Source organism: Natrix helvetica, assembly GCF_964273705.1.
Source record: "Natrix helvetica genome assembly, chromosome: 9".
Taxonomy (NCBI): domain Eukaryota; kingdom Metazoa; phylum Chordata; class Lepidosauria; order Squamata; family Natricidae; genus Natrix; species Natrix helvetica.
The window spans coordinates 27,165,778-27,190,979 of NC_138560.1; the positions used below are offsets into that span (position 1 = coordinate 27,165,778).

Below are 25,202 nucleotides of genomic sequence, written 5' to 3' on the forward strand. Positions count from 1 at the left end.
TCAGCAGCCAGCAAGCAGGGCAGGCAAAGTCCAGGATGCAAGGAGAAGTTGGGTCATTGTGGCCGCAGGCAAGCAGGTGGTGGGACGGAGAGGGTGGGGCTGGTGGGCTTGCTGCTTCCTGCACCTGAAAAATAATAAGCCCTCCCCCTCTAATAAGCCCAAGGCCATATTTCGTGGGTCAAAAAAATATAAGACCGTCGTATTTTCGGGGAAACATGGTAATTGCAATGGTAATTAAAAATAGCTTGCAAGTCAAGGGTTACCTATAGACTCCCTATGTTCATCTGTAGGTCAAAGTACAGTGTTCTATTTGGGAGGCAAGGTGGCAATCACAGCAAATGCTGGATTTCTATGTTGTCTCCTTGAAGCTTTAAGGAAAATAGACTCAAAATTCAGAAGGAGTTTGACAGACGAGCATTGTAAGATGCAACTCAGTAGTGAGAAAAGCAAAATCCTGCACTTAGGCAGGAAAAACTAAATGTACAGGTGTAGAATATATGGTACCAGCCTCAACAGTAGTAACTGTGAAAGGGATGTAGGTGTCCTATGGGCCACCATTAAGTATGAGCCAGCAGTGTAATGCAGCCACCAAAAAAGCCAATGCAATCCTAGACTGCATCAGCAGAGGGGTAGTATAAAGCTAGTGAGGCTGCACTAGTGAAGTTACACTTGGAATATGGGGTCCAGCTCTGGTCACCACGATACAGAAAAGATGCTAAGCCCTAGAAAGATGATAAGGGGCCTTGAGGCTTGCCTTTTGGGGTTGTGGATGCTCTATTGCTGGAGGTTTTAAAGAAAATATTGACAGGGATGGTATAAGGTCTCCTGCCTGCTGGACTAGAAGACCTCAAAGATCCCTTGCAGCCCTATAATTCTATTAAACTGCTGATTTTAATATTCTGCAGGACTAAAAGAAATTGGAGATGAAAATACTATGAAAGAAAAGAGTGGAGACCTCCGTATGAGAAATGAGTGCTCTGATTCCCCCCCCCCCCCCCCCATTTGACTCCGGCCTCTTGCTGCACCTGGCTCTGAGATTCTGGTCCAGATGGCCTAGGATACTTCAGCCATTTAAATTAGCCCCCACAAAGGCGCACTGGAAGGAGCAGGTGAAAAAAGAATCAGGATATCCTGCTGCTCTCAGTTCAAGCAGACGCAAAAGGTGTTCCAACTTTAGCTGTTTTGTAGTCCAATGTCAATGCTCCCCCTCTTATTGACTGGAGGCCCACAGAATGGCTCGGCACCCTTTCTGCCATCTAAGTTAATGGCATGGGAACTGGCATGTATCTTCTTCCCAATAATTTATTTATTGAAGAAAGAAATCTTCCATAGGCACAACATTTAAATAAGCATTTAATATTTAATTGCTACTAATATTGCCTTCAATTAAAAATTATTTTCTAATTCCTTGCAGATATTTCAAAGTACAATATTAATTTTATACAAACAAGCAGGTAGCAAACCCTATTTCACATTTTACATTCTTCAAAAATACAACTTTGTTTATTCTTCTGGTGTTTTGGAAAGCTCTTCCTTTGGAAGTACTGTATCTATAGTGAGCATCTTCACATCACTCAATGCACAGATATTTGATCCCAGGTTTCAAAGTTAAACTAAATGTGCTTCAACACAGTATAGGTACTCCTGAGAGAAACAGGTTACTTCAAATTCTCCCCACTATGTCCTCTGAGGTTGTGGAGTTTAGCCATAGCAATACTGAGGCAGGGTTCCCACAACACGCATAACCTGATCTTTCAATTCACACAATCCACAGACCACCCCAAATCATAAATTTACACAATGGGCTGACCAATTACCAAACTAAGACTAACCAAACTGTAGCAGTTGTGCATTGCAGTGGTTAAGCCTTTCATAAACTGGCTAAACCTTTCATGAAACCTGGTCAGAATCTGATCATGAAGATTTAGATCACAGTCCAAAAGTGAACAGGACCCAGGAAGGCACTTTCAAAAATTATCTGAGAACCTTTGGAGTCTCCAGGCTCCTTAATCTAGGAAGCAATCAACCGTTCTTTGTGGGAAAGTGCCTGCTGAAAAAAAAGGAAGGAAACCACTTCTCTTCAACTAAAGGGTTTTCTCTCCTTCCATCTTGCACAAGTTGATGTTTTTCTGCCCGACAGGAAAAGGTGCAGATGAAAGACTGTTTTCTGATATTCAGTAGAGTCCCACATTTAGCTCCACTCCTAAATCCTGACTGTGGCTAGATAGAATGGTACTTTGCTTTTTGCCCACATAATCTAAGCCAGTATCTTACTATTTGGAAAGAAATAACACTGCAAAACAAAAGAAAAAAAAACTTCAAATTACGTATTTCAAAATAACAACAACAACAATAATCATTCTTTCCTGGGCTTTACTGGTGAAGACTGTATGTGGGGAAAAAAACTAAAACACCCAAGTGATAAGGAAAATATAATGCATTTACTTGAAAGTGTCCACTGCATAGAAACTGGGTTTGGCCGGTGTGTACACTATTGAAAACACAGTGTGGATAATATACCATTTTCACAAACACACACACACACAGACAAACCATACATAAATATATCCAGTTTCCTTGGCATTTTTCAGTGCAGAACAGACTCCAAAGCTTAGAAACAACAAACAATGCAGAAGTTGAAAAACCAGCCCTCATTAGCAGGAAACATTGGCTAAAAACAGAAGATGCTATTTTTAGACATGTGGCGAACGCAAAGGATATGATAGGAGAGTAGCATTTACATCCCGGGCCAATGGATGCTCCAAGCAAGATCTCCTGTGCTTTAATAGAAAAGAACTCGCCAATGTTACTGCCATCTCTTCCAAGATTAATCTGTCTCTTGTTGGTACCTTGAACTTTTGGAACGTCTTGTGTCTTGGAAATAAGGCAGGCAGGTGGCAGCAGGGCACTCGGGAGCAGAGTCTTCCGAACAGCTTCATGACCGGCAAAGAGCAGCCTCTTCCTTCTCTTCCTTGTGAGGAGTAGGAGAGAGCTGAGAAGGTCTCCAAGCAGTGACCAAAACTGGAAAGATTCTTATCTGACCAAGTCCATTCAGCTCAGGCTACTAATGAAGGTTTTGCATAGACTGGACATTTGCTTAAAGATGCGTAAGTCAGAAAAGGGCAGAGTGTTGGTTTTGCGCCCCTTCCATCGCTCCCACATAAACAAACTTGTGCGCATGCACGCACATATACATACATATAACCACACTCACAGAGTGCATGTGGACACTTCTAGCTAAATGTATTGCACTGAAGTTAAGTACTTTTTTTTTTTGCACATCACATACTTTTTACTCAGAACAAAAAAAGAATACCCAAGGACTGTGAAGTGTTATTTACAAATAATATTGCAGCCATCAGCTGAAAGAGAACTAAAGTGCATTTTAGAGGCCAGCAAGTGAGATCAGCCCCAGTGAACTATATTCCTTCCCTAAACTTAAATAGCAGAAGCAACTGCCAGAAAACACTAGACTCCAGAGCAGGTTTTTCTAAAACTTAGTCATTTCCATGTTCATGAACTACAATTTCAGAATTCCCCAGCCTGCTGAGAAGTCTGAGAGATGAGGTCCATATCCCAGAAATTTGCCCTGCTCTAATAACTTTATCCCACCCTCACTACACAGCTGAAATGAAGTCCACTGGGACTCTTTACTCCCTGGAATCTTTGTACAATTAAGTTACTCAACCCTCAGTCCACAGGATCAGTTGGCTCCCAAAGTCGTGGGGGGGAGGGGGGGCAGCAAAGTCAACAGGCAGCATCAAGCAAAGGGAACATTCTTATAACACGTGGTCAAAATCCATGCAGGGACATGCTAGTCTAAGCTCCACCCCAACTGACAGTAGAGTAGCTCTCCAAAGTCAACAAGAAGCACCTTAACTACACACGCCTCCCAGGCACAGGCGAGATTCAGGAGGTTCTCGTCTGTGTTTAACTTATGAGGGAGTGGAGCATCAGAAGTGCCCATGGACTACAGAGGAGCAGCAACCAGCCGGCCTGTCCCCCTCCTGCAGAAGCACCAGAACCTGCAAGGTTCCTTCCAAGGCCTTGCAGTTGCCTCCACTCCACAGCCATGTCATAGTGGCAATGACCCTGCTTCTTCCACTTCTGCTTTTTGACCATCCTGCCTGCCTCTCAACTTGAGAAAAACTCTTGGAGGGGAATTCTGAGGAATGGGCATTTGTCCTGGGGGAAAAAGAGGATTACTAGAAAATCCAAATACAGTGGATGTGACAAAATAAAAACATGTACAAAAGTTTAGAAAGGAGACTTCCCCAAACCTTCCAGGCATTCTATGCTGGGATTTTACCCTGAGTAAGTTGAGAGAAAAGGCACCCTTCCCCGATGGGGCAGGGAGACTGTCTTACTGCACCCCAATAGTCTGCTGAAGAAAAGACAGTCTGCTTTGCTGGACCAAGCTGGATTGCTCCTCAGTCTCCACTGGACCAACACCGAGACCCCTGAGCCCCCCTCTGAGCCCCCTAAAGTAAGCCATTCTAAGAGGAACGTTTTCTAGCAAGAGCTGCTCCTGGCTGAGAGTGTCATTCTGATAAAGCTGAACAGTGCAAATCCTTTTAGCCCCTGAATTCATGTAAACACCCAGGCAGTGCACTTGGTTGCCAAGAAGGGCAGCAAGGTAAGATGAAAGAGCCAACAGCCCTTTTACTCATGTGCAAAGTCCGATCGTGATGTGCACCATTTGTCTTCTACAGCCAGCAGAGAGAGGAGCTGTGGGGAGGGCATCTCTTATGTTTTTCTGCTGCTGCTGCTGCTAGGAGAGGTCCCACCGCACCCCCACCCCTGCCTCCCTGTTTTCACACCAACATTGACTTCTTTCCCGTCCCTGCTTACGGCGTCCCTACCCTGAATCACCGCCAGGCCTAGAAGCCCTCCCTTCCACCCTCCTGAAAGCAAGGTGCAGCCTGCCCGCCCGCCCCTCCTTCCAAAGTGACCAATTCCTACGCTCACATTGCTATGAGCCAAAGTGACAAATGAGACAAAGGCAGCATGGCTGCGTCTCCTCTTGGGAGAAAGGATCCCGTGACACGCTCCGGGGAAGCTGACCCTCACCCATCTCTGTCGCTGCTTTCCAGGGCTTCCCTAAGGGAAGTTGCTGCCCAAGGCAAGACCCTCTTCCCCTTGCAAGAGAGGAGAGGCCGTCTCCAGGCTCTGGAGAGAAAGGAAACGGGAGGCCTCCATGGCACTTAGGGACTGTTTCTGGGAGCCAGGCGGCTGGCCCAGTAGGGGGATCTGCTGACCAGCAGGAGGCAGCACAGATGAACAGCTAGCAGTAGCAGTGGACGTACTGGTCACCGTCCTGGGGAAGTCCTGGGGAAGTCCTGGGGCCGGGGGGTTCGAGAGGAGAGAGGCACAGTCTTTGCTGCCAGCTTTGTCCTTGCTTGTGTCTCGGCAGGCGCACTGGCATTGGCACACCTCTTCCTGCTTGATGATGATCACAGGCACGCTCAGGCCAATCTGCTGCACTGGACTCCCTGGAGAGAGAGAGAGAGAGAGCTATCACTCCATGCAGAGGCCCCAGCTGCTTCTCTGAGAACGGCCCATGAAGTCGGGCTCCGAGAAAAGCCTCTTCTAGGAGGCTATTTCCATGCCCATCACTGCTGCTAGCTAGCAACAGTGCCCCCCTCTAGGTAGCTTTGCAAGCTTGGGGGCTGCTGCTAAGATCTGAGCAGCCTGAGCTTGGCTGTTCTTCCCGAGGCAGAAACTGGATTATACAGCATCAATTTCCTGCGCGTGAAAATAAATATCCTCTTTCAATCCACAGCTTTGCTGCCCTCCTTAGCGAAGCCCCTTACGTCCCCTCCCTCTCTCAGAGTGTAAGAAGGACACCTATCAATCAGTTGGGCTCCCTCAGGAAGGAGATACAGAGAGTCTCAAATCACATGGCTCAAGACCAGACACCCACCCCCCAATTCTCCCTGCCAATCAGGCCATGTGGCTTACCTGCACCACCAGCCACAGGGAGAGCAGTTGTGAAGAAGACTTTCTCTACAACAGGAGGCTGTGGCTTGGAAAGAAAAGCGGGGGGGGGGGATGTCGGGTTTAGCCTGTGAGGAGAGAGGTTGCAGCTCCCCATAGTAGTATAAAGATCACTGCAGAATACTCTGAGATCTTATAATCCTACACAACCCCCTCAAGCCTCTGGGACTTACCATTTGTTCCTGGTTCTGCAGTGTCCCAGTGGCACCATTTAAAATCCACTGGAGGTTTTGTTCGCCCATGATGATGCTGGATTGGAAAATGGCTGGGTTTTGTGAGGGGGCGATGGTAACCCTGGGATTGCTTGGTAGCTCGGGGCCCCCTCCCACAGGCACAGTCTGAACTCTGCTGGGCAGGACCTCAGGGACACTTGCAGCTGCTGGTCCAGAGGTGACCTCTGAGACTCCAGGAAGCCCAGCCGCCGTGGGCTGTGCAGAGCTCTGAAGGTGGTGCAAGAAGCCCTGGGGATTGGCTGCCAAAAGTGTACTGTTAGAAGGAGGCACTTCTGGAGGCTGCAGGAGACTGGCAGGGGTGCCGTACGCTGCTGGCTGAGCACCCGTGGATGCAGGAGGCAGTGCTTGGAGGGAAGGCTCAGAGATGCCAAGCTGAAGAACAAGCGGTAGAGATAAGGGTGCAGTCTCTGCTGATGCTGGCTGGGCTGCTGGAGCTAGCTGGGTATTGCCATCAAAACCTCCCATCAAGGCATCTGTCAAGTAAGCATAGGGACCATCAAATCCATCTGTGGCCTGAGATCTACCCTGGGAGAGGGTGTGCGTGATCCCTATGGAACCCAGGAAAACCACAGCTGTAGGCTCTCACAGCTGTATGGGAAAGATGCTCCTCTCTTAAACTTTGCTCTGCTTCCTTCCAAGAGGACACACTACTGCGTCTACACTGCTCTGGTAAGGCAGGCAATACATGCCAAATCGGTCGGCCTATGCAACATTTTCCTTCCAGGCAGTCCATCCCAAAGACCCCTCACTGCTCCCAAAGAACACCTTTCTTCATCAGAGCATTAGATGCATAGCACATGGAATCTCCCCTTCTGTTCCCAGATACACTTTCTCTAACTGCACTGGGATCTGAGGGGCTGCCAAGCCGGCTCTTCTTGAGCCTTGGACAGTCTGCTCAGATCTGAGCACGACTGCTAATACGATGTTGCCAAGTGAACTTGTACCTGTGTGCTGAGAGTCTTCCTGATTTGGAGGAGGCTCCGGGCTCTGGAACATCGACTCGAAGATGCTTGCTGGTGAGATTGTACTCAGGTCTTGTCCATGTGCCTACATAAAGGGAACAGTCGTAAGGCATCCCAGCTCAGTGATCTGGCGCCCAAGCTCAGCGCCAGGCAGCACTGGCTCTAGGCCCAGGTAAGACAACAAAGAGCAGGCTGTTTGCAGTACTCTGCTGGAAAAATCCAGTAAGCCAGCTTGCTTTCTGCAGCATGGTAGACAAATATCAATGACTGGGGAGCACAGGTCCTCCTCCAAAGAGATGGTAAGAGGCTACTTATATACCAGACACCCTCTACTGGGCTATTATAACCAAAGGCAAGAGATGCTTACTGGATCTGAATTATCCCGCACTTCTGAATCTGTGGACATAAGGCTTAAGTCGCTCAGGCAGAGTGAGTGGTTTGTATCCTGCAGAAGAGGAGAGGGAGCCTGAATTAAGCGAAGGAGCATTCAGAGTAAAGCAGGGGAACTGAGTGCCCCCTGCCCCATTCTGGCCAATCACATCCAACACAGCCAATGGTCCAGAAGGCCAAAATCTTCTGAACCCAAAATTATAGCCACAATTGTGAGTCCATCTCCGATGTCACACTTTTCAATAGCCATCAGACCTTCACTTCAGAAGTCAGCACTCACCAAAGATTCTTCTGGTTTTTGTAAAAGGGATTGCTCAATGAGAGTTTGGAAAATGGCACAAGTGATGACCCTGCCATGGGCTCTACAGTGAATTGCCCGATTCCAAGGAAGGAGCCAGCAACTTTAGAGAGGGCCAAATCAAAAGAAAACGGCATGGAGAGAGGGAGAAGATTAGCAAGTCAAAGTAAGAGGGATTTGACTTCCTTATTTTTATCAGTATGATTTTGAGATTATACACAAATAAAATGATTATTTACTTATACTTGTATGCCACTCAACTCTCAAATGACTGAGCAGCTCACAACAATCAAAGAAATTAAAATATTTATTTGAACTTATAGGCTCCTATAATGATATGAGGGAAAGACCTTGGGGGAACATGTGAAAAGAGATTGCCTAGGGAAGAGCCTTCCAATAAGAGCAGGCATAGCAGGCACAGTTGCACAGTGAGCAGAGCAAGAGGCTCCAAAGGAACCCTCCCCAAATTCTCAGGTTATACAAATGAGAGTGGGAGAATTGTACTTTCAGACTTGCAAGATTTGGTTAATGTAGCTGTACAATAAAGTAGAATGAGCTCATCTGGTATGTTTTCTGTCTGATCTCCCTGGTAAAGCTGATACTATCCAACAGCTATGAAATTACAATGAAATCAATAAAAAATAAAGATCAAAGGTCACAATTTGGGATCTTTGACCTTTATTTTTATTGATTTTATTCCTGTCAGCTTGATGTCATCTGCAAATTTGATGAGTTCCCTTTCTATCCCCTCATCTAAATCATTTATGAAGATATTGAAGATATCAACGCAGCTCCAGCAGTGCCCAGCCGCCTGGGATCAGGCCTGCGTGGGGCCCTCGCACACAACGTCCGCCTCCCCATCCCCATCCCCATCCCCATCCCAGGTGGTCAGGCGCTGCTGCTGCTGCTGCTGGAACTGTGCTGCCCGCTGGGTTCGGGGGCTTCTGCCCCTCGTGCTGTGCTTTGCAGCTGGCGGAGCCCCATGCAGACTTCTTCAGGATGCTGGGATGCCCACGCTGCTTCTCCCTGGACCTGTCCTGGCTTTGGCAGCATTTCCTGGCCCTGCAGTGCTCGCTGCACCTAGACCGCTTCAGCCGCTGACCGCTGGTGGGAGCTGGCTGAGTGCGGCTTCTTGGAGCAGCATGCCACCCTGATCAACCTGGCTTATGGCACTCTCCACAGCCCACTCTTCCCGGAGTTGAGTTGGCGGCGGGCAGCAATGTGGACACTGGGGGAAGCGGGGGGGGGGGGGGGGGGGCAAGTAGCAACCTTGTTCTCTGCTGGTGGGCCAGAAAAAGAAGCTGCCTGTGAGGGAGCACACAAAACAAAATAAAGGCACTCTGAGGATTCCCCCCACCAAAAAAAAGACCGACGGTCCTTCGCTCCGGATCTTGCGGCTTTTTCAGGGTTTTCTTTAAAAAAGAGTCTAATTGAGTCTAACCGTGGTTGATGCTTTGCCTTGGGGTGGGGGCCCTCAAATTGCATCCCACTGTGAACATCTCTCAGCCGTTTTGTGCGGAGAAAAACCTTGCACAGTAAAGAAAACCTTCTCGTGAGTGCAAGGCAATTAACAGCTTCTCAAAATTGGGAAGTTTTTCTTTACTGGTTTTTAAAAGGGAGACCTTTTCGGTGGCCAGCTGGCAAAGAAATCTCTCAGCCATGACTGGCGTCACTGTGGCTCCTGCCGGCTGGGCAGACAAATGGAGCAGCGGTGGCTGCGGCCTCGGTCTGGCGTGAGCTGCGAGCCTGGTCTGGGGAGATGGGGAGCAGTTCGCCCAGGTGGCTGCTGTGACAACCATGGGAGGAGTGCCCCTTCTCACCTGACAGCCCTTCCCCGCAGTTGCAGCCGCAGCACCCTGCTCCTGCTAGCATGCTGAGCCGGGCCGCAGGGCTGTCCGGGTCCCATCCCACGTGTTGCACCTTCCTCCCAGCTTTCGCCCGCGCTTCCGTGCCGTTTTTGAGCATGCAACACACGGGCAATCCTAGCTGCAGTTTCCTCATAAGCAACATTGACCGGGAGAGGCAGGGAAAAAGGCCAATGGTTCTCACGAGTGAACTGAGGCTCCTAAGTAGGATCGAGCCAGGGGTGGTTCTGTCTGCCGCTACTGCCGGTTGCTCTGCGCATGCACAGAAGGCAAAAACAATATGGCAGCGCCTATTGCGCCACTGAGAGAACTGGTTCGGGGGCATGGCCAACCTGGGTCACTGCCAGCGAGCCACCAAGTCACTACCTATTTTGCCGAACCGGTAGGAACCCACCTCTGCTCTGCATGCTTCCTGCCATGTAGATGCGATTCCATTAGGGACTACAGTTTGAGGTGATTACTAATCCATCTGGTGGTGATACTATCTGACACACATTTTTTCTATTTTATCAAGTAGTAGGTTGTGGTCTACTTTATCAAATGCCTTACTGAAGCCCAAATAAATTTTGTCCACAACAGTTTGCTGATTCACTAATTTAATCATCAAAGAATGTCAGTTGGTCCTACCTGAACTGTATGTCTCGAGGGTGGTGTGGGAGCAGTCACTGTATGGGTATTGTTACGGCCCAATTGCCTGGAGAGGAGGACACTCCCTCTGTCCCTCCGGGTGACTCCCCAGATCAACCGATGATTCGGAAGAAGGACCTGGAAGGGAAGAGAAGAAAAAAACCAATGGCAGCTTCCCTTCCTGAAGCCTGGATGGTCTGTGGTTGCTTACTCAAGCCTGGCGCTGGCGCCTGATGGGCAGGAAGTGACTGCTCCCACACCACCCTCGAGACATGCAGTTCAGGTAGGACCAACTGACAGTCTCCGAGGTGGGGTGTGGGAGGAGTCACTGTATGGGACATACCAAAGCTAGATGTCCATGGGAGGGATTATTGGGCCTGAGTCTCCTGAGTGCCCAGGACACCCTGAAGGACCCGCCTCCCGAAGGATGCCTCGGCCGAGGCATAGCTATCTAGCCGGTAATGCCTGATGAAGGGTGACGGAGAGAAGCAGGCTGCTGCTCAGCAGATGTCCTCGATGGGAGCCTGGGTGGCCCAGGCTGCTGCAGTGGCCGCACTCCTGGTGGAGTGTGCGGTCATTCCCAGTGGCACGGGCAGCCCTCGGGCCTCGTAGGCCTTGGAGATGGCCAACCTGATCCACCTGCTGATGGTGATAGGCGAGACCTTGGCGCCCTTGGATGAAGTGTGGAAGGAGACAAAGAGCCTCTCACCGCCTGAAGGGGGCTGTGCGCTTGAGATAGATGCGCAGGGCCCTTCTGACATCTAGGCGGTGCCAGGACCTCTCCCTCTCAGAGGATGGGTGAGGGCAGAAGTCCGGGAGAATGACCTCTTGCCCCCTGTGAAAGGGGGAATTGACCTTGGGCATGAAGGCTGGGTCAAGCCTGAGAACGACCCTGTTATTGTAAAAGGCATTAAGCTCGGAAATCCTCCTGGCCAAGGTGATCGCCACGAGGAAGATCACCTTGAGGGTGAGGAGTTGAAGGCTAACCTCCCTAAGGGGCTCGAAGGGCGGCTCCAGGGGAGCCTGGAGGACTGTGGGGAGATCCCAAGAGGGGAACCGGTGGACCACCGGAGGCCAGAGGTTGGCCTCCCCCTTGAGGAATCTTTTGATGACTGGTACCTGAGAAAGGGACTGGGAGCCCTCCCCCCTGAGGATGGTAGCTAGAGCCGAGACCTGTCTGCGTAGGGTGTTGTGCGCCGAACCTTTATCCAAGCCGTCCTGGAGGAAGTCCAATACCTGAGGTACGGAGGCTGATGAAGGCTCTACCTGCCTGGCTTGACACCAGCTGGCGAAGGCAGTCCACGTCGCGTCGTAAATGCGGGTGGTCGATCTCCTTCTGGAAGCCTCCAGGGTGCTGATGACTCTGAAAGAGATCTGGGACACCCTCAATTGTTCCCGCTCAAGCGCCAGGCGGTCAGATTGAGCCACTCTGGGTCTGGCTGGATCAGACTCCCCTGGCGCAGCTCTACCCTCTCCTGTGAAATACGCCAAAGAGGAAGGACCGAAAGCTCCACCAGGTCCGCAAACCAGGGTCATCGTGGCCAGTGCGGGGCTACTAGGATGATCTCTGCCCTCTCTGCCACTAGCTTCCTCACGACCCCTGGGATGAGAGGGAGCAGGGGAAAAGCGTTCAGAAGGCCTGCTGGCCACCTGCAGTGTAGTGCGTCGGTGTCTACCGCCCCCCCGGGTGAGAAACCGGGATATGAAATCCGGAACCTGTGTGTTCGATGGAGAGGCAAAGAGGTCTACCGTCGGCTGACCGAACGTCTGGCTGATCTGTGCGAAGATGCTGGGATGAAGTTGCCACTCCCCGTGGTCCACCGTTTCCCTGCTGAGCCAGTCTGCCTGCTGGTTCTCCACTCCGGAGATGTGCTCCGCCCGGATTGACAGGAGGTTCCGCTCTGCCCAGCACCCCAGGCGCTTTGCTTCATCGTGAAGAGCCACCGAGTGGGTGCCTCCCTGCTTGTTCATGTGCACCTTTGCCGCCACGTTGTCCGTCAACACCAGGATGTGTTGCCCCACGACCGTCTGTTTGAACCGGCGAAGGGCTAGGTGGATTGTCCTGAGCTCCAGTCAGTTGAGGTTCTTTCGCAGGTCCGTCGGTGTCCACTGGCCCTGGGCCAACTGGGACTGAAGATGCCCCCCCCCCAGCCGAACAGACTTGCATCCGTGGTGAGGTCCAGCCTGTCCGGTTCCCTGAAAAGAGACCCCTTCGACAGGGAGGAGGACCTCCACCAGTGGAGGGAGAGCAGTACCTGAGGGGTCACTAGGACCTTGAAGTTTGCGTCGGTTTTTCTGTTCCTCTGGTGAGGGAGAAGGAACCACTGCAGGTCTCTTGCGTGGAGACAAGCCCAAGGGGCGATCCTGATGTAGGATATGAGCTTCCCGAGGAGCCTGGAGAGGAGAGCTACGGGAACAGATCGAAGCCTACGAATCTCCTGGACTACTTCCACGATGCTGTCCCTGCGTTCCTGGGACAAGAAGACCCTACCCTCCACAGAATCGATAATGGTTCCCAAATGTTGGAGCCTGGTGGAGGGTGTCAGATGGCTCTTCTCGAGGTTGATCGAGGGTACTGATGGTGATAGCGAGGTCTCTCTCTGCGTGGGGAGCTGAGGGGGCTAAGACTAGGATGTCATCTAAGTAACAGTGGAGACGGACCGGAAGGGAATGGAGGTATGCCGCGGTCGCGATCATTACTTTGGTGAAGGTTCTGGGGGCCGAGGCCAGCCCCAAGGGAAGGGCCATGTACTGTAGTGGTCTCCCTGGTGGGAGAACCTGAGAAAACTGCGATGGTCAGGGGCGATCATAATGTGAAGGTAGGCCTCCGTGAGGTCGATGGAGGCTAGGAAATCCCTCTGCCTGACCCCCTCCAGGATGGATTTGAAGGAAGCCATCTTGAACTTGCCGTAAACTATTCTGGAGTTCAAGAGCTTGAATGGATGGGGAGGAACAAGCTCAAGCTCAATCCCTCCAAGACTGAGTGGCTGTGGTTTCCATCATCCTGATTTGTACATCTTGTTCCATCTTTGACGATAGGGGGAGAAATTTTAGCCCCCTCAGAGAAGGCTCGCAATCTGGGAGTCCTCCTGGATACGCGGCTTAGTATGGAGGAACACCTGACGGCCATGACCAGGGGGGCCTTTTACCAGGTTCGCCTGGTACGTCAGTTGCGCCCCTTCCTGGATCGGGATGCTCTGTGCACAGTCACCCATGCCCTTGTCCTTTCTCGCCTGGACTACTGCAATGCTCTCTACATGGGGCTGCCCTTGAAGAGCACCCGGAGGCTTCAGCTGGTCCAGAATGCAGCCGCGCGGGTTGTCATGGGGATACCTAGGTGCTCCCATGTTACACCCCTTTTAGGCGGCCTGCATTGGTTGCCGGTTGTTTTCCGGGTGCGATTCAAGGTATTAATTATGACCTTTAAAGTGCTCCATGGCTTAGGCCCAGGGTACCTGCGAGACCACCTACTGCCACCAGTAGCCTCCCACCGTCTAGTACGATCCCACAGAGTTGGCCTCCTCAGGGTGCCGTCGGCCAGACAGTGTCGGCTGGTGATCCCCAGGGGGAGAGCCTTCTCTGTGGGAGCGCCTTCCCTCTGGAATGAGCTGCCCCCAGAGCTTTGCATAATCCCCAACATCCGGTCCTTCCGACGCGCCCTAAAAAGTTGGCTTTTCCAGCAAGCCGGCCTGGCCTGTTAATTTTAACTTATTTTAAATGTATCGTCTTTTAAATTCGTTTGTTTTTTTGGATATGTATATAATTTTTTTTAAACTTTTGGAATGTGTGTTTTTTTAATGTTGTACGCCGCCCTGAGTCCTTTTGGAGAAGGGCGGCATATAAATCCAAATAAACAGAAACAGAAACAAGAGCTTAAGGTCTAGGATGGCTCTCCACCCCCCTGAACCTTTGGGGACTAGGAAAAGGTGTAAGTAGAACCCTGATCCCTTCTCCTCCTCCGGAACCGGTTCTATGGTGCTAATGTCCAGGAGGTGGCGGATGGCGTCACGCATGAGGGCGCGCTTAACCGGGTTCTTGGAGGAGGGAAAGGTGCGGAATCTACTGGGTGGAAGGGAACTGAACTCCAGATGGAGTCCCGATCTTATGGTTTGGAGGACCCAGGCATCCGAGGTGATGCCTTCCCAGCGGTCTGTGAAAAAGGAGAGGCGACCGCCGATGGGTAGATTCGATCCCGAATCACTTACCCCTGCGGAAAGAGCACCCCCCCTCAAAAGGGCCGCTTGCCTGCCTGCTGGGGTCTGAACCTCTCCCTGGAGAACTGCCTGTCCCCCTGTCTGGAGTACCTGGGGGCAGAGTACCTTTGTGTCTGGTTGTCCTGTTCCGGTGGTCGGTATGAGGCTCTCCTGGCGTATGGCATTGCTCGGTGGTCTGCGCGTCTGGTGGGGGACGGGAAGACCTTCCTCTTATTCTTATCCTCGACGAGGATGGGGTCCAAAGTGGGTCCGAAGAGCTTGTCTCCTGCGTAATCCGCCTCCGCCAGGGGCCACTTTGCCCGGAAGTCAGCCTGCCAATGACGAAGCCATAAAAGGCGTCTGGACACCACCGAAGATGTTAGGGCCCTGGAGGAATACTTTACCGCATCTAGGGTTGCATCAGCCGAGAACTGGGTCGCCACCAGCAGCTTTGTGTTCTCCTGCTGGAGCCTTACATCTGAAGCAGATGTCCTGTCCCAGATCTGCTCCAGCCACAAGATGGTTGATCTATTAAAAAAGGATGCGGTCACCGCCGCCTTGATGGCCCACGAGGTGGCCTGGAAGTTCCTCCGCATGACCAGTTTCGCTCTCCTGTCCTCTGCCTTGAGGCAGCGAGATGTCTCCTGTTATTACGGAGGAAGTGGAGGCCAAGGCTGCTACTGGAGCGTCCACGGAACGCACCTGGAAGGCTTGGTCAAAGGCTGCATTTAAGTTGTAGAATTTACGATCATTACTCCCAGGAGTGGGAAAGGAGCCCAGTTTGGTCCACTGGGACTTCAGCACCTCGAGGAAGAGGTCCAGGGTGGGAATCTCCTCCCTCTCCACCTGGGGCCTGTGAAAGGGGCCCTGCTTTTTCTTCCCTCCGCTAGTACTAGGGGTGGGAGTCTGACTAGTAGCTGGAGGAGGATCCAGGTCTGCTGTGGCCTTAGCCTTGCACAGAAGAGAACTGAACAAAGAGGGAGGGAACAACCCTGCAAAGGGGGGGTCTCAGGGGTCCTCATCTTCTGAAAACCTCAGATCCTTCTGTTCCTCCCCCCCCTGACTCTGAGCCCTTGCTGGCAGTGGAAGGTGATGAGTCCCGTGAGTCCCTGGGGACTGGAGACTCAGGCCTGGCTGTGCGATCCCGAGGAGCCCCACAGGTAGACCGGGCTCTGGCACCCTAAAATTGGTGCTGCATGCCCGAGGTGATGCCCACTGCTATGGCCCTGGCCAGCGCATTCTGGAAGCTTTCAGGCAGCTCTGGATAGGCTGGGGTAAGGATAGGGGGCCCCCTGTTGTCCCTGGGCTCAGGGGCCTGAGGGGCCAAACGCTGCCTGGGAGAACCCCCTGCCCTATGATCAAAGGGGTCCCCCCTCACTCCCGGTGACTGAGAGGGGGATAGAGGCGGGGACAGGGGGCTACGTTCTCTCGAACGTCTCTCTGGATCTGGAGAGCCAGGTTCCTGTGAGAGGGAAGGAGACCTGTGGGGGGAGAGTGACCTAGCTGGGGAGGGGCTGATGCAATCCCTAGCCCTCCTGCTGGTAACCTTGGCAGAAGGGGCCTCCTGCCTAGGCCTCTCACTTCTAGAGGATTTGGAGGAACACTTCCTAGGAAGTGAACTCCCCCTGGGCCTGCCCCCTTGGAGGGTCCCTCGCCCGGATCGGAAGGCCTTGGAGAGCTGGGAGCCCTTGCTCCTTTGCTCTGCGTGGCCTCCGCCATCGCATTACTCACAGTTGGATGAATTACCTCTCTCTCTCTCTGTCTCCGTGGCCTGGTCTCCCTGGGCCTCGTGGATCCGGAGCTCCTTCGGATCTGGACCCTTCCTGTACGTCCGCCGACCTGCAGACTGAGTGGAGACCACTGCACCGCCTGTGCTGGGCCCTCCCCGGCCGGCCGGCATGGAGCTCGGGCCCGACGATCCTCTACTTCCTGCGGTGCTGGGGAGCTGCGGCAACTGAGATCAGTTGCCTTGTTGCTCCGCACGTGCGCCCTGCTGTCCTCAAAATGGCGACCACTGGTCACATGGTCCGATGCCTAGAGCGGTTCCGGCTGAACCGCTCCTTCTTCTTCTCGCTGCCTCCGGAGTCTTCGTGGGTCCGATGGCCTCCTCTTCTCCTCCGGACGGCAGCTGGCGACGAGGCTTGGCTTTCGCCCCCACCCCCCACCGGGAGCCGGTGTTGCGGGGCCTTCGGGCTGCAGCGGGCACGGAAGCACCTAGGCAGCCAGGCAAAAGGGCGCGAAACCAAGGCAGAAGAGGCTAAAGGTAAAGTAGCTAGAGAAAAAACCTGTAAAAACTAGAAATGAAAAAAAAAAATTCTACAAAAGTACTGAACTCTATCTAAAATTACTGGAGAGTCACTGTATAGCTCCTGTTAGGCCGAAGACTGAGGTTGATCTGGGGAGTCACCAGGAGGGACAGAGGGAGTGTCCTCAGATTTACCTCAGTCTCCAGGCAATTGGGCCCTAACAATACCCATACAGTGACTCCTCCCACACCCCACCTCGGAGACTGCAGCAAGATTTGTCTGGCATGATCTGTTTTTGACAAACCCATGTTAGCTTTTGATTATAAACATGCTTGTCTCTAGGTGATCACATATTTGATGATTATTTGTTCCAGAAAAGTCTCCCTGCGTTTAAAAGCCCATTGCCTTTAATCATTACCCCATATTGGCTGTCACTGATAGAGCAGTGTATAATAAATCATATCTAGATTTGGAAGCTGCTTGGAACAGAATTATATTCAGGGAAGCCACCAGTGTGTGAATTCACAGAAAAAAGGAAGGTCAAATAAAGTGGAATGATGATGAGAAAGTGGCTGTGGATAAAGGGAAATCAGCATCCAAGAGAATAACTGTTAGTAAACTGTTTAATAAGTAGAGAGAAAGATAGGATGTAGTAAAAAAGACAAAGTAATGGCTAAATTAAACAAGCAGGAAAATGCAGAATGTTTTTGGTGTGAAGAAAAAAAACTGTTTTGAAGGTAGATCCAAGAAGATAAACAAAGAGCAAAGTGAAATGAAATTAAAAATAAAAATGATGAAATTAGTTGGGATGCAACTGAGGTTATGATGAAAGTCATATTTTGGAGTTTTCTATGGAAACTATAGTGAGAAATATATATGCTTGTCTTGTTGTATTCGGGTCTTTTCCCATGTAAGATGTAAGATAGAAGATAGATAGATAGATAGATAGATAGATAGATAGATAGATAGATAGATAGATATAGATGTAGATATAAATGAAATTCAAATAAATGCTGCAATTGTTAATGTCCAAGAAAAAAAATGAATGAAAAGGAAAAATTAAATAGTAAGCATGCTGAGAAATTGTACATAAAGGATGTGGATGAGGGATTCAACCGGAAGCTCTCCAGCTGGACAGCCGTGGGGGATGTGAGCTCTGAAGAGCCTCACATGGACCCTGTCTGACAAGCCAATTCCAAGATCCTTTTTTGGATCAGAACCTCCCTGTAAGGGGGGGAGGTGGGAATGAAGGAGGGGCAGCGTCTCATCAGACCCAGAGGGAGTGCAACAGGTCCCTCGTAGGTCGGAGGTTTGCTCTCTGAATCGGAGTCGTGGCAGCAGCATGGCTGCACACGAAGGCCAAAGCAGGAAGGTGCAGAGGCGAGACGCAAGCCTGATAAGAAGATCTATTATTAACTCACAGTTATAAATCAGAATTTGGAAAAGGCAAAGAATCTGGAGAACATGAATAATATTGACGTTTTAAATACAACTATTAAAAAAGGAAAATGCTACTGATATAAACTAGTTTGGATATGCTTCTCCTTCTTTTTATTTATACTGTACCATTACTTCCTCAGACATCCTATTGGTTTTCCTGTAGATATGTATTGGTGACCCATTTCTATCCAATTCGAAGGCTGGGCTGAGCTCCGAGCTTGGCAATTTGGTTGCAAGGGTTTTCGTCACCATTCAAGGAGACATCATCAGTGGGCTCTGAATTATGCTCATCTGTCAGAGCACTGGATTGACAGACTGTCAGTTGGTCTTACCTGAACTGCATGTCTCCGAAGTGAGGCGTGGGAGCAGTCACATATGCGTATTAACACAGCCCTTTTGCCCTGGAGGCTGAGGTAAATCTTGAGGCCACACCTCCGTACCTCCTCTGACCTCCCAGATTAACCGATGGTCGTAGCAAAGAACCTGGAAAAGGAAGGGACGGATGAGAAACACACACATCCTTCCTGCCTGGTCCCTGACTGACCGCTGAGCTAAGTCAGGCCCCTGGCGCGGGGCGCCCTAACGGGGGGGGGGGGGAACTGACTGCTCCCACGCCACCTTCGAGACATGCAGTTCAGGTAAGACCAACTGACAGTCTCCGAAGTGAGGCGTGGGAGGAGTCACATATGGGACATACCAAAGCTAGATGTCCTTGGGAGGGATCAATGGGCCTGAGCCCCACGAGAGTCTAAGACTCCCTGCAGAACCCTTCTCCCGAAGTCCTCATCTGTGGAGGCGTACGCGTCTAGTCGGTAATGCCTAATGAAAGGCGATGGGGAAGACCAAGCGGCAGCCCTGCAGATCTCCTCGAGGGGAGCCTGAGTGGCCCAGGCCGCTGAGGTGGCCGCACTCCTGGTGGAGTGTGCGGTGATGCCCCCTGGAACCTGGAGACCTCGTGCCTCGTAGGCTTTGGAAATGGCCGCTCTGATCCACCTGCTAATGGTTGCCGGAGAAACCTTGGCTCCTCGGATGGAATGCTGAAAAGAGACGAAGAGGGCCTCTGAACGCCTGAAGGGCGCCGTGCGCTTCAGGTAGATGCGCAGGGCTCTTCTAACATCCAGCTGGTGCCAGGATCTTTCTCTATCCCTGGACGGCTGAGGACAGAAATCCGGCAGGACTATCTCTAGTCCTCTGTGGAATGGGGAGTTGATCTTGGGCATGAACGTGGGATCCAGTCTGAGGACGACCCGGTTCTCCAGGAAGGAACAGAGGTCCGCCCTGCTGGAGAGCGTGTTGAGCTCAGAAACTCTCCTGGCTGAGGTGATGGCAACCAGGAAAACGACCTTAAGGGTCAGGAATTGGAGGGAGACCTCCCTCAAGGGTTCGAAGGGTGCCTCCGTTAGTGACTGGAGGACCGTGGGAAGGTCCCAGGTAGGGAAGCGATGGACTACGGGGAGCTTCAGATTTGCCGCTCCCTTAAAGAAACGCCTAAGGACCGGATGTTGGGACAAAGGCGGGGAGTCCACCTGCCCCAGGACCGTGGAGAGGGCAGAGACTTGCCTCCTGAGGGTGCTGGGTGCCAGACCCTTCTCTAGGCCTTCCTGTAGGAAGTCCAACACCTGGGGCACAGAGGCCGAAGTCGGGACAAGGCACCAGTCCGCGAAAGCGGCCCAGGAGGCGTTGTAAATGCGAGTGGTGGACTGCCTCCTGGATGCCTCGACGGTCTTAATGACCTCCGCGGAGAAGTGTGCTGCTCTCAGTTGTTCCCGCTCAATCGCCAGGCGGTCAGCTGGAGCCACTCCGGGTCTGGATGTTCCAGGGACCCCTGGTGAAGGGACATCTCCCCTAGTGGGAGCTTCCAGTGGGGGGCTGAAGACAGCTCCACCAGGTCTGCTAGCCAGGAGCGGTGTGGCCAGAAGGGAGCCACTAGCACCATCTCTGCTCTCTGTCACTAACTTCCTCAGGACCCCGGGAATGAGGGGAAGGGGAGGAAAGGCGTAGAGGAGACCGGATGGCCATCTGCAACAAAGAGCATCCGTGTCCATGGCGCCTCTGGACGGGAACCACGACACTAAGGTTGCGAAGAGATCCATCATTGGGCGTCCGAACCTCTCGCAGATCTGTAGGAAGGTGTCGGGGTGGAGCTGCCACTCTCTGTTGTCGACTGTCTCCCTGCTGAGCCAGTCCGCCTGCTGATTCTCTGTCCCCGAGATGTGTTCTGCTCTGATGGATCGGAGGTTCCTCTCTGCCCAGTTCCCCAATCGGAGGGCCTCGTCGCGTAGAGCCTTGGAGTGGGTGCCTCCCTGTCTGTTCACGTGGGCCTTGGCTGCCACGTTGTTCGTCAGGACAAGGACATGCTGGTCAGTCACCGTAGCCCTGAAGTGGCGTAGGGCCAGATGGATGGCCCTCAGCTCCAACCAGTTGATGTTGTTGCGTAGGTCGGTTGGAGTCCAGCGGCCCTGGGCTATCTGGGCCTCCAGGTGAGCTCCCCAGCCGAACAGACTCGCGTCCGTCGTGAGTACCCTCCTTGCTGGTTCTCTGAAGAGTGTCCCCTTGTCTAGGGCTGGGGTCAACCACCAACGGAGCGATAGGAGAACTTGGGGTGACACCCGGACCTTGAAGCTGGCGTCGCTTGTCCCGGCTCTCTGGTGTGGGAGCAGGAACCGCTGGAGCTCCCTGGCATGGAGACGAGCCCAAGGCACGATCCCTATGCAAGAAATGAATTTCCCAAGGAGCCTGGAAAGAAGAACTACAGGGACAGAGCGTAACTTGCGTATCTCCTGAACCAGCTGGACGATGCTGTCCCTACGCTCCCAGGAGAGGAAGACCTCTCCAGACACTGAATCTATGATGGACCCTAGGTGTTGGAGTCTAGTAGTAGGGGCTAGGTGACTCTTCTCAAGATTGATCGAGAACTCAGGGACCTTAGCGTGTTGATGGTGAGACCCAGGTCCTGCCTCGCCGTGTCTGGAGACCTGGCTAGGACTAGGATGTCATCCAGGTAACAATGGAGACGGACTGGGAAGGAACAAAGGTGACCCGCGGCCGCGGCCAGCACCTTGGTAAAGGTCCTGGGAGCAGAGGCCAGCCTGAAGGGGAGGGCTCTATACTGGAAGTGGCTGCCCTCGTGGGAGAATCTGAGGAATCTACGATGTTCTGGGGCGATTCTGATATGTAAATAAGCCTCCGTGAGGTCGATGGAAGCCAGGTAATCGCCCTGCCTGATGCCCTCTAGGATGGACTTCAGCGAGGCCATCTTGAACCTACGGTAGACCACTCTGGAGTTGAGCAGTTTAAGGTCCAAGATGGCCCTCCACCCCCCTGAGCTCTTGGGAACCAGGAACAGGTTCGAACAGAATCCAGAACCCTTCTCCTCCTCTGGTACTCTCTCTATAGCCCTGATGTCCAACAGGTGCCTTATGGCCTTGGCCATAAGGGCCCGTTTGGCCGGATCTCTGGAGGAGGCGAAGGTGCGGAATCTATTTGGGGGTTGCGAGCGGAACTCCAGCTGGAGCCCAAGTTTGACCATCTGGAGGACCCACTCGTCCGAGGCGATGCGATCCCAGGCATCCGCAAATAAAGAGAGGCGACCGCCAATGTGGTGATCCCCGCAAGGATCACTTGAACCTGCAGAAAGGACAGCCGCCCCCTCCTCGAAAGGGCCGCTTGCTCTACTGCTGACCTCTGAATCTGTCCCTAGAGAACTGCCTGTCCCCCTGCCTGTGGAACCTGGTAACCGGGTACCTCTGATTCTGGGGGTCCGTGTCAGGCGGGCGGTAAGATGCTCTCCTGGGGTATGGGGCCGGTCGGTGTTCTGACCTCCTGGTCATGGACGGGAGACCTTCCGCTTGTTCTTGTCTTCCACCAGGATTGGATCCAGTGACGAACCGAACAGCTTGTCCCCGGTGTAGTCGGCTCCTGCCAGGTGCCATTTAGTTCGAGACTCCGCCTGCCAGTGGCGTAGCCACAACAGGCGCCTGGAAGCTACAGAGGATGACAAAGCTCGAGAGGCATACTTAACTGCATGGCGTCCGCCGAGAACTGAGTGGCTGCCAGCACCTTAGAGATGTCTTGCAGTAAACGCACCTCTGTGGGCGAGGTCCTGTCTCTCAGTTGTTCCAGCCACAGCACTGTTGACCTGTTAAAAAAGGAGGCGGATGCAGCCGCCCTAATGGCCCAGGATATAGCCTGGAAGGACTTACGCAAGATCATCTCCGCCTTTTTGTCCTCTGCCTTGAGGCAGTTGGCAATGTCTCCAGTCACCACCGCAGAGGCATAAGCCAGGCTGGCAACTGGCGTGTCCACCGAAGGTACCTGCAGAGCTTGGGCGAAGGTAGAATTGAGATTATAGAATCTACGCTCATTGCCCCCCGGGTTGGGAAAGGATCCTGGCTTAACCCACTGGGATTTAAGCACCTCTAGGAACATCTCTGGAGTAGGGATCTCCTCCTTTTCCACCTTGGGCCTGTGGAAGGACCCCTTCTTAATCCCCCCGCTGGTGCTGGGGGTGGCAGTTGTAGGAGTGGACTCTGGAGGAGGGTCCAGATCCGCTGTGGCCCTGGCCTTACGGAGTAAGGAACTAAAAAGGGAGGGGGGGAAGAGCCTGGTAATGTTGGGCGCATCGGGGGCCTGGGCATCTTCATCCTCAGAGAACCCCACCTTCTTCAACTCCCCCTCCTCCAAATCCGAAGCCTCACTGGCCGTGGAGGGGGAGGGTGACCTGGGCTCTCTGTTGGAGGTGTACCTGGGGTGATCCTGATGTCCCCTGGACTGGTCCCGGGAAGACCTACTCCTGGCACCCTGTGACTGGTGCTTCATCCCAGAGGCAATCCCCTGGGCTATGGCCCTGGCTAGCACCTCCTGGAAGCTATCAGGAAGCTCTGGGAGGGAGGAGTGCAGCTCTGGGGGTATCAGCGGCTCTCCTGGATCAGGGGCCTGTGGTGCCAGTTGGTGGCTAGGCTGGCTGGAGACCCTGCGCCCAAAGGGGTCTGGTCTAGTCTCAGGTGGATGGCCAGGCGATAGGGGGGGGGGGCGACATGGAGCTATGCCCTCTTCCTGAGCCCTCTGGAGAGCCAAGGGGGCCACCTGGACCTCTTCCAAGGCCGGGAGCCTGCGGGGGGAGCGAGATTTGGAAGGTGAGGGGCTGATGGTGGCCCTGAATCTTCTGGAAGAAGCCCTGGTTGCCCGAACCTCCTTCCCAGAGGTTCCGTTCTTATGGGCCCTGAGGTGGCCTTTCTTGGCAGGGGACCTCCCTCTGGTGACTGGGGGAACCCTCCTGGAGGTCCCCTCGCCGGGATCCGCATCCCCTGTGGATCTGGTCCTGGCCCCCCACTCCTCACCACCTCCGCCATCGTACTCACGGTTCTGCTGGTCACCAACCTCCTCCCTGTTAGCCGGCTTCGACTGTGGGCTCCGAATCCCCTACAGTCTTCTCTGCCATCGATCCGTGGCCCAAATTGCCGGCAGGCACCGATCCACGGCCCTCCCCGGATTACCGACAGAGTTCAGGCCCTTCAAAGCCTCTTCCGGCTTCGGCGGTGCTTTCTGAGCGCTCTCGGCGTCCGTAGGAGGAAGCCGGTCACGCGCTCACCCATGTGCTCAAGATGGCAGGGCAAGATGGCGGCCGCCGATCTGCGGCCTGATCTCCTGTAGCTGGGGAACGTTGAGGCGATCCCTGCTGGATCCCTGATCCCCCGAAGTTCTTCGCCCGTCTTCTGGACGCCGGGCAGCCGTTCCACGCGCTACACGTGGCGCGGAGGCTTTTTCCCCTTTTACGCGACCATCCAGCCGCTTGGGGAGCGCGCGCTAGCAGGCGGAAGGCTCTGCGCTAGCTGCGCTGAGCACAGTAGAGGAGGGGTGCAGTATCCAGCAGCAAAGGAAAAAGGTAAGGAAGAGAAAAAAGCAAAAATCTGCAAGCTAAAATTCCTAAGTCTTCGAAGTGAGGGAGAGTCAGGAAAAAACACTCCTGGCCCGAAGGCTGAGGTTAATCAGGGAGGTCAGAGGAGGTACGGAGGTGTGGCCTCAAGATTTACCTCAGCCTCCAGGGCAAAAGGGCTGCGTTAATACCCATATGTGACTCCTCCCACGCCTCACTTCGGAGACAAGCAAAATTCAAAGTGCACTGAAGATGTCTCCCCAAATTCTGATGAAGCGTTTGCAACTAAATTGCCAAGCTTGGAGCTCAGCCCAACAGCCCAACTACCAACTCGAGCTACTTATATTAAAATACATTTCAATTCAAAGGCTGTTCATTGAGCCTTTAAAGCCTCCTGTGCCTCAGCTCAACTGCCAGACCCTTTCCACCCCTCACAATACAGCTCGACCCACTCAAAGTATTCAGTCAGAGAGGAATTGCAGAGGCGTTGCCCAGTGTTTCAGGTAAGGGTTAGTGACACACCTTTCCTTTTGTGGCCTTCGTATCGTGCAAGATCTTGCCTCCCGAGGGTCAAGATGCTTTTAATCTCCTGGACTCCAGGGAGATACCCAAGCCATAGGTTCACCATCACGGCTATAGGATGAAGGCTGCCGTAAGTAATAAATTGTTTAGTGGCTGTCAATGTTCCCTCTAAGGTGCGCGGCTGCGCGGGCACGCACGTGGCAAGAAAACACCGCGCAGCAGTTTTCAACTGCCGCGCAGTGATTTCTATTGCCACAGGCTCCGGAAGCTGGGGAGGTCCTTTGCAGGCAGCTACAACGGGCTGCCCGCAAAGGACTTCCCCGGACTTGCTTTGATGAGCACGGGGCGACTGAGGGTAGTTGTGAAGCCCCACAGCCCCCGCCGCCACCGGAATAACTGCTGCCAGCCACCTCCTCCTCCTCCTCTAACAGTACTGCCGGATTTGGCGCCCGGCGCTGTGGCTGACTTAAAGCCAGCAAAGCTCCAGCCGGCATCCCCGCGCGTGGCAGCGCCGCCTCCCCTCCGCTCGGAGCACCTGAGCTCAGTGCCGCGTT

At 52.9% G+C, this 25,202-nt stretch overlaps 2 protein-coding genes across 4 annotated transcripts in view; one reads left to right on the plus strand and one right to left on the minus strand.

Moving 5' to 3' along the window:
- Positions 1 to 25,202, plus strand: part of LOC309396890 (uncharacterized protein) — a 393,556-nt gene that overhangs the window by 42,536 nt on the left and 325,818 nt on the right. The window lies entirely within an intron of this gene.
- MTF1 (metal regulatory transcription factor 1) overlaps positions 1,341 to 25,202 on the minus strand; it is a 34,900-nt gene continuing 11,038 nt past the window's right edge. For 2 of the 3 annotated variants that reach the window (XM_081962327.1, XM_081962325.1), the window contains 5 exons: positions 7,560 to 7,637; positions 7,175 to 7,277; positions 6,171 to 6,703; positions 5,962 to 6,025; positions 1,341 to 5,492 (listed from right to left, as the gene is read on the minus strand). In XM_081962327.1, coding sequence (XP_081818453.1) covers positions 5,101 to 5,492; positions 5,962 to 6,025; positions 6,171 to 6,703; positions 7,175 to 7,277; positions 7,560 to 7,637 — 1,170 coding nt within the window. In that variant the 3' untranslated portion in view covers positions 1,341 to 5,100. The remainder of the gene's footprint in view (positions 5,493 to 5,961; positions 6,026 to 6,170; positions 6,704 to 7,174; positions 7,278 to 7,559; positions 7,638 to 25,202) is intronic. The other variant, XM_081962326.1, reaches the window with a different exon arrangement.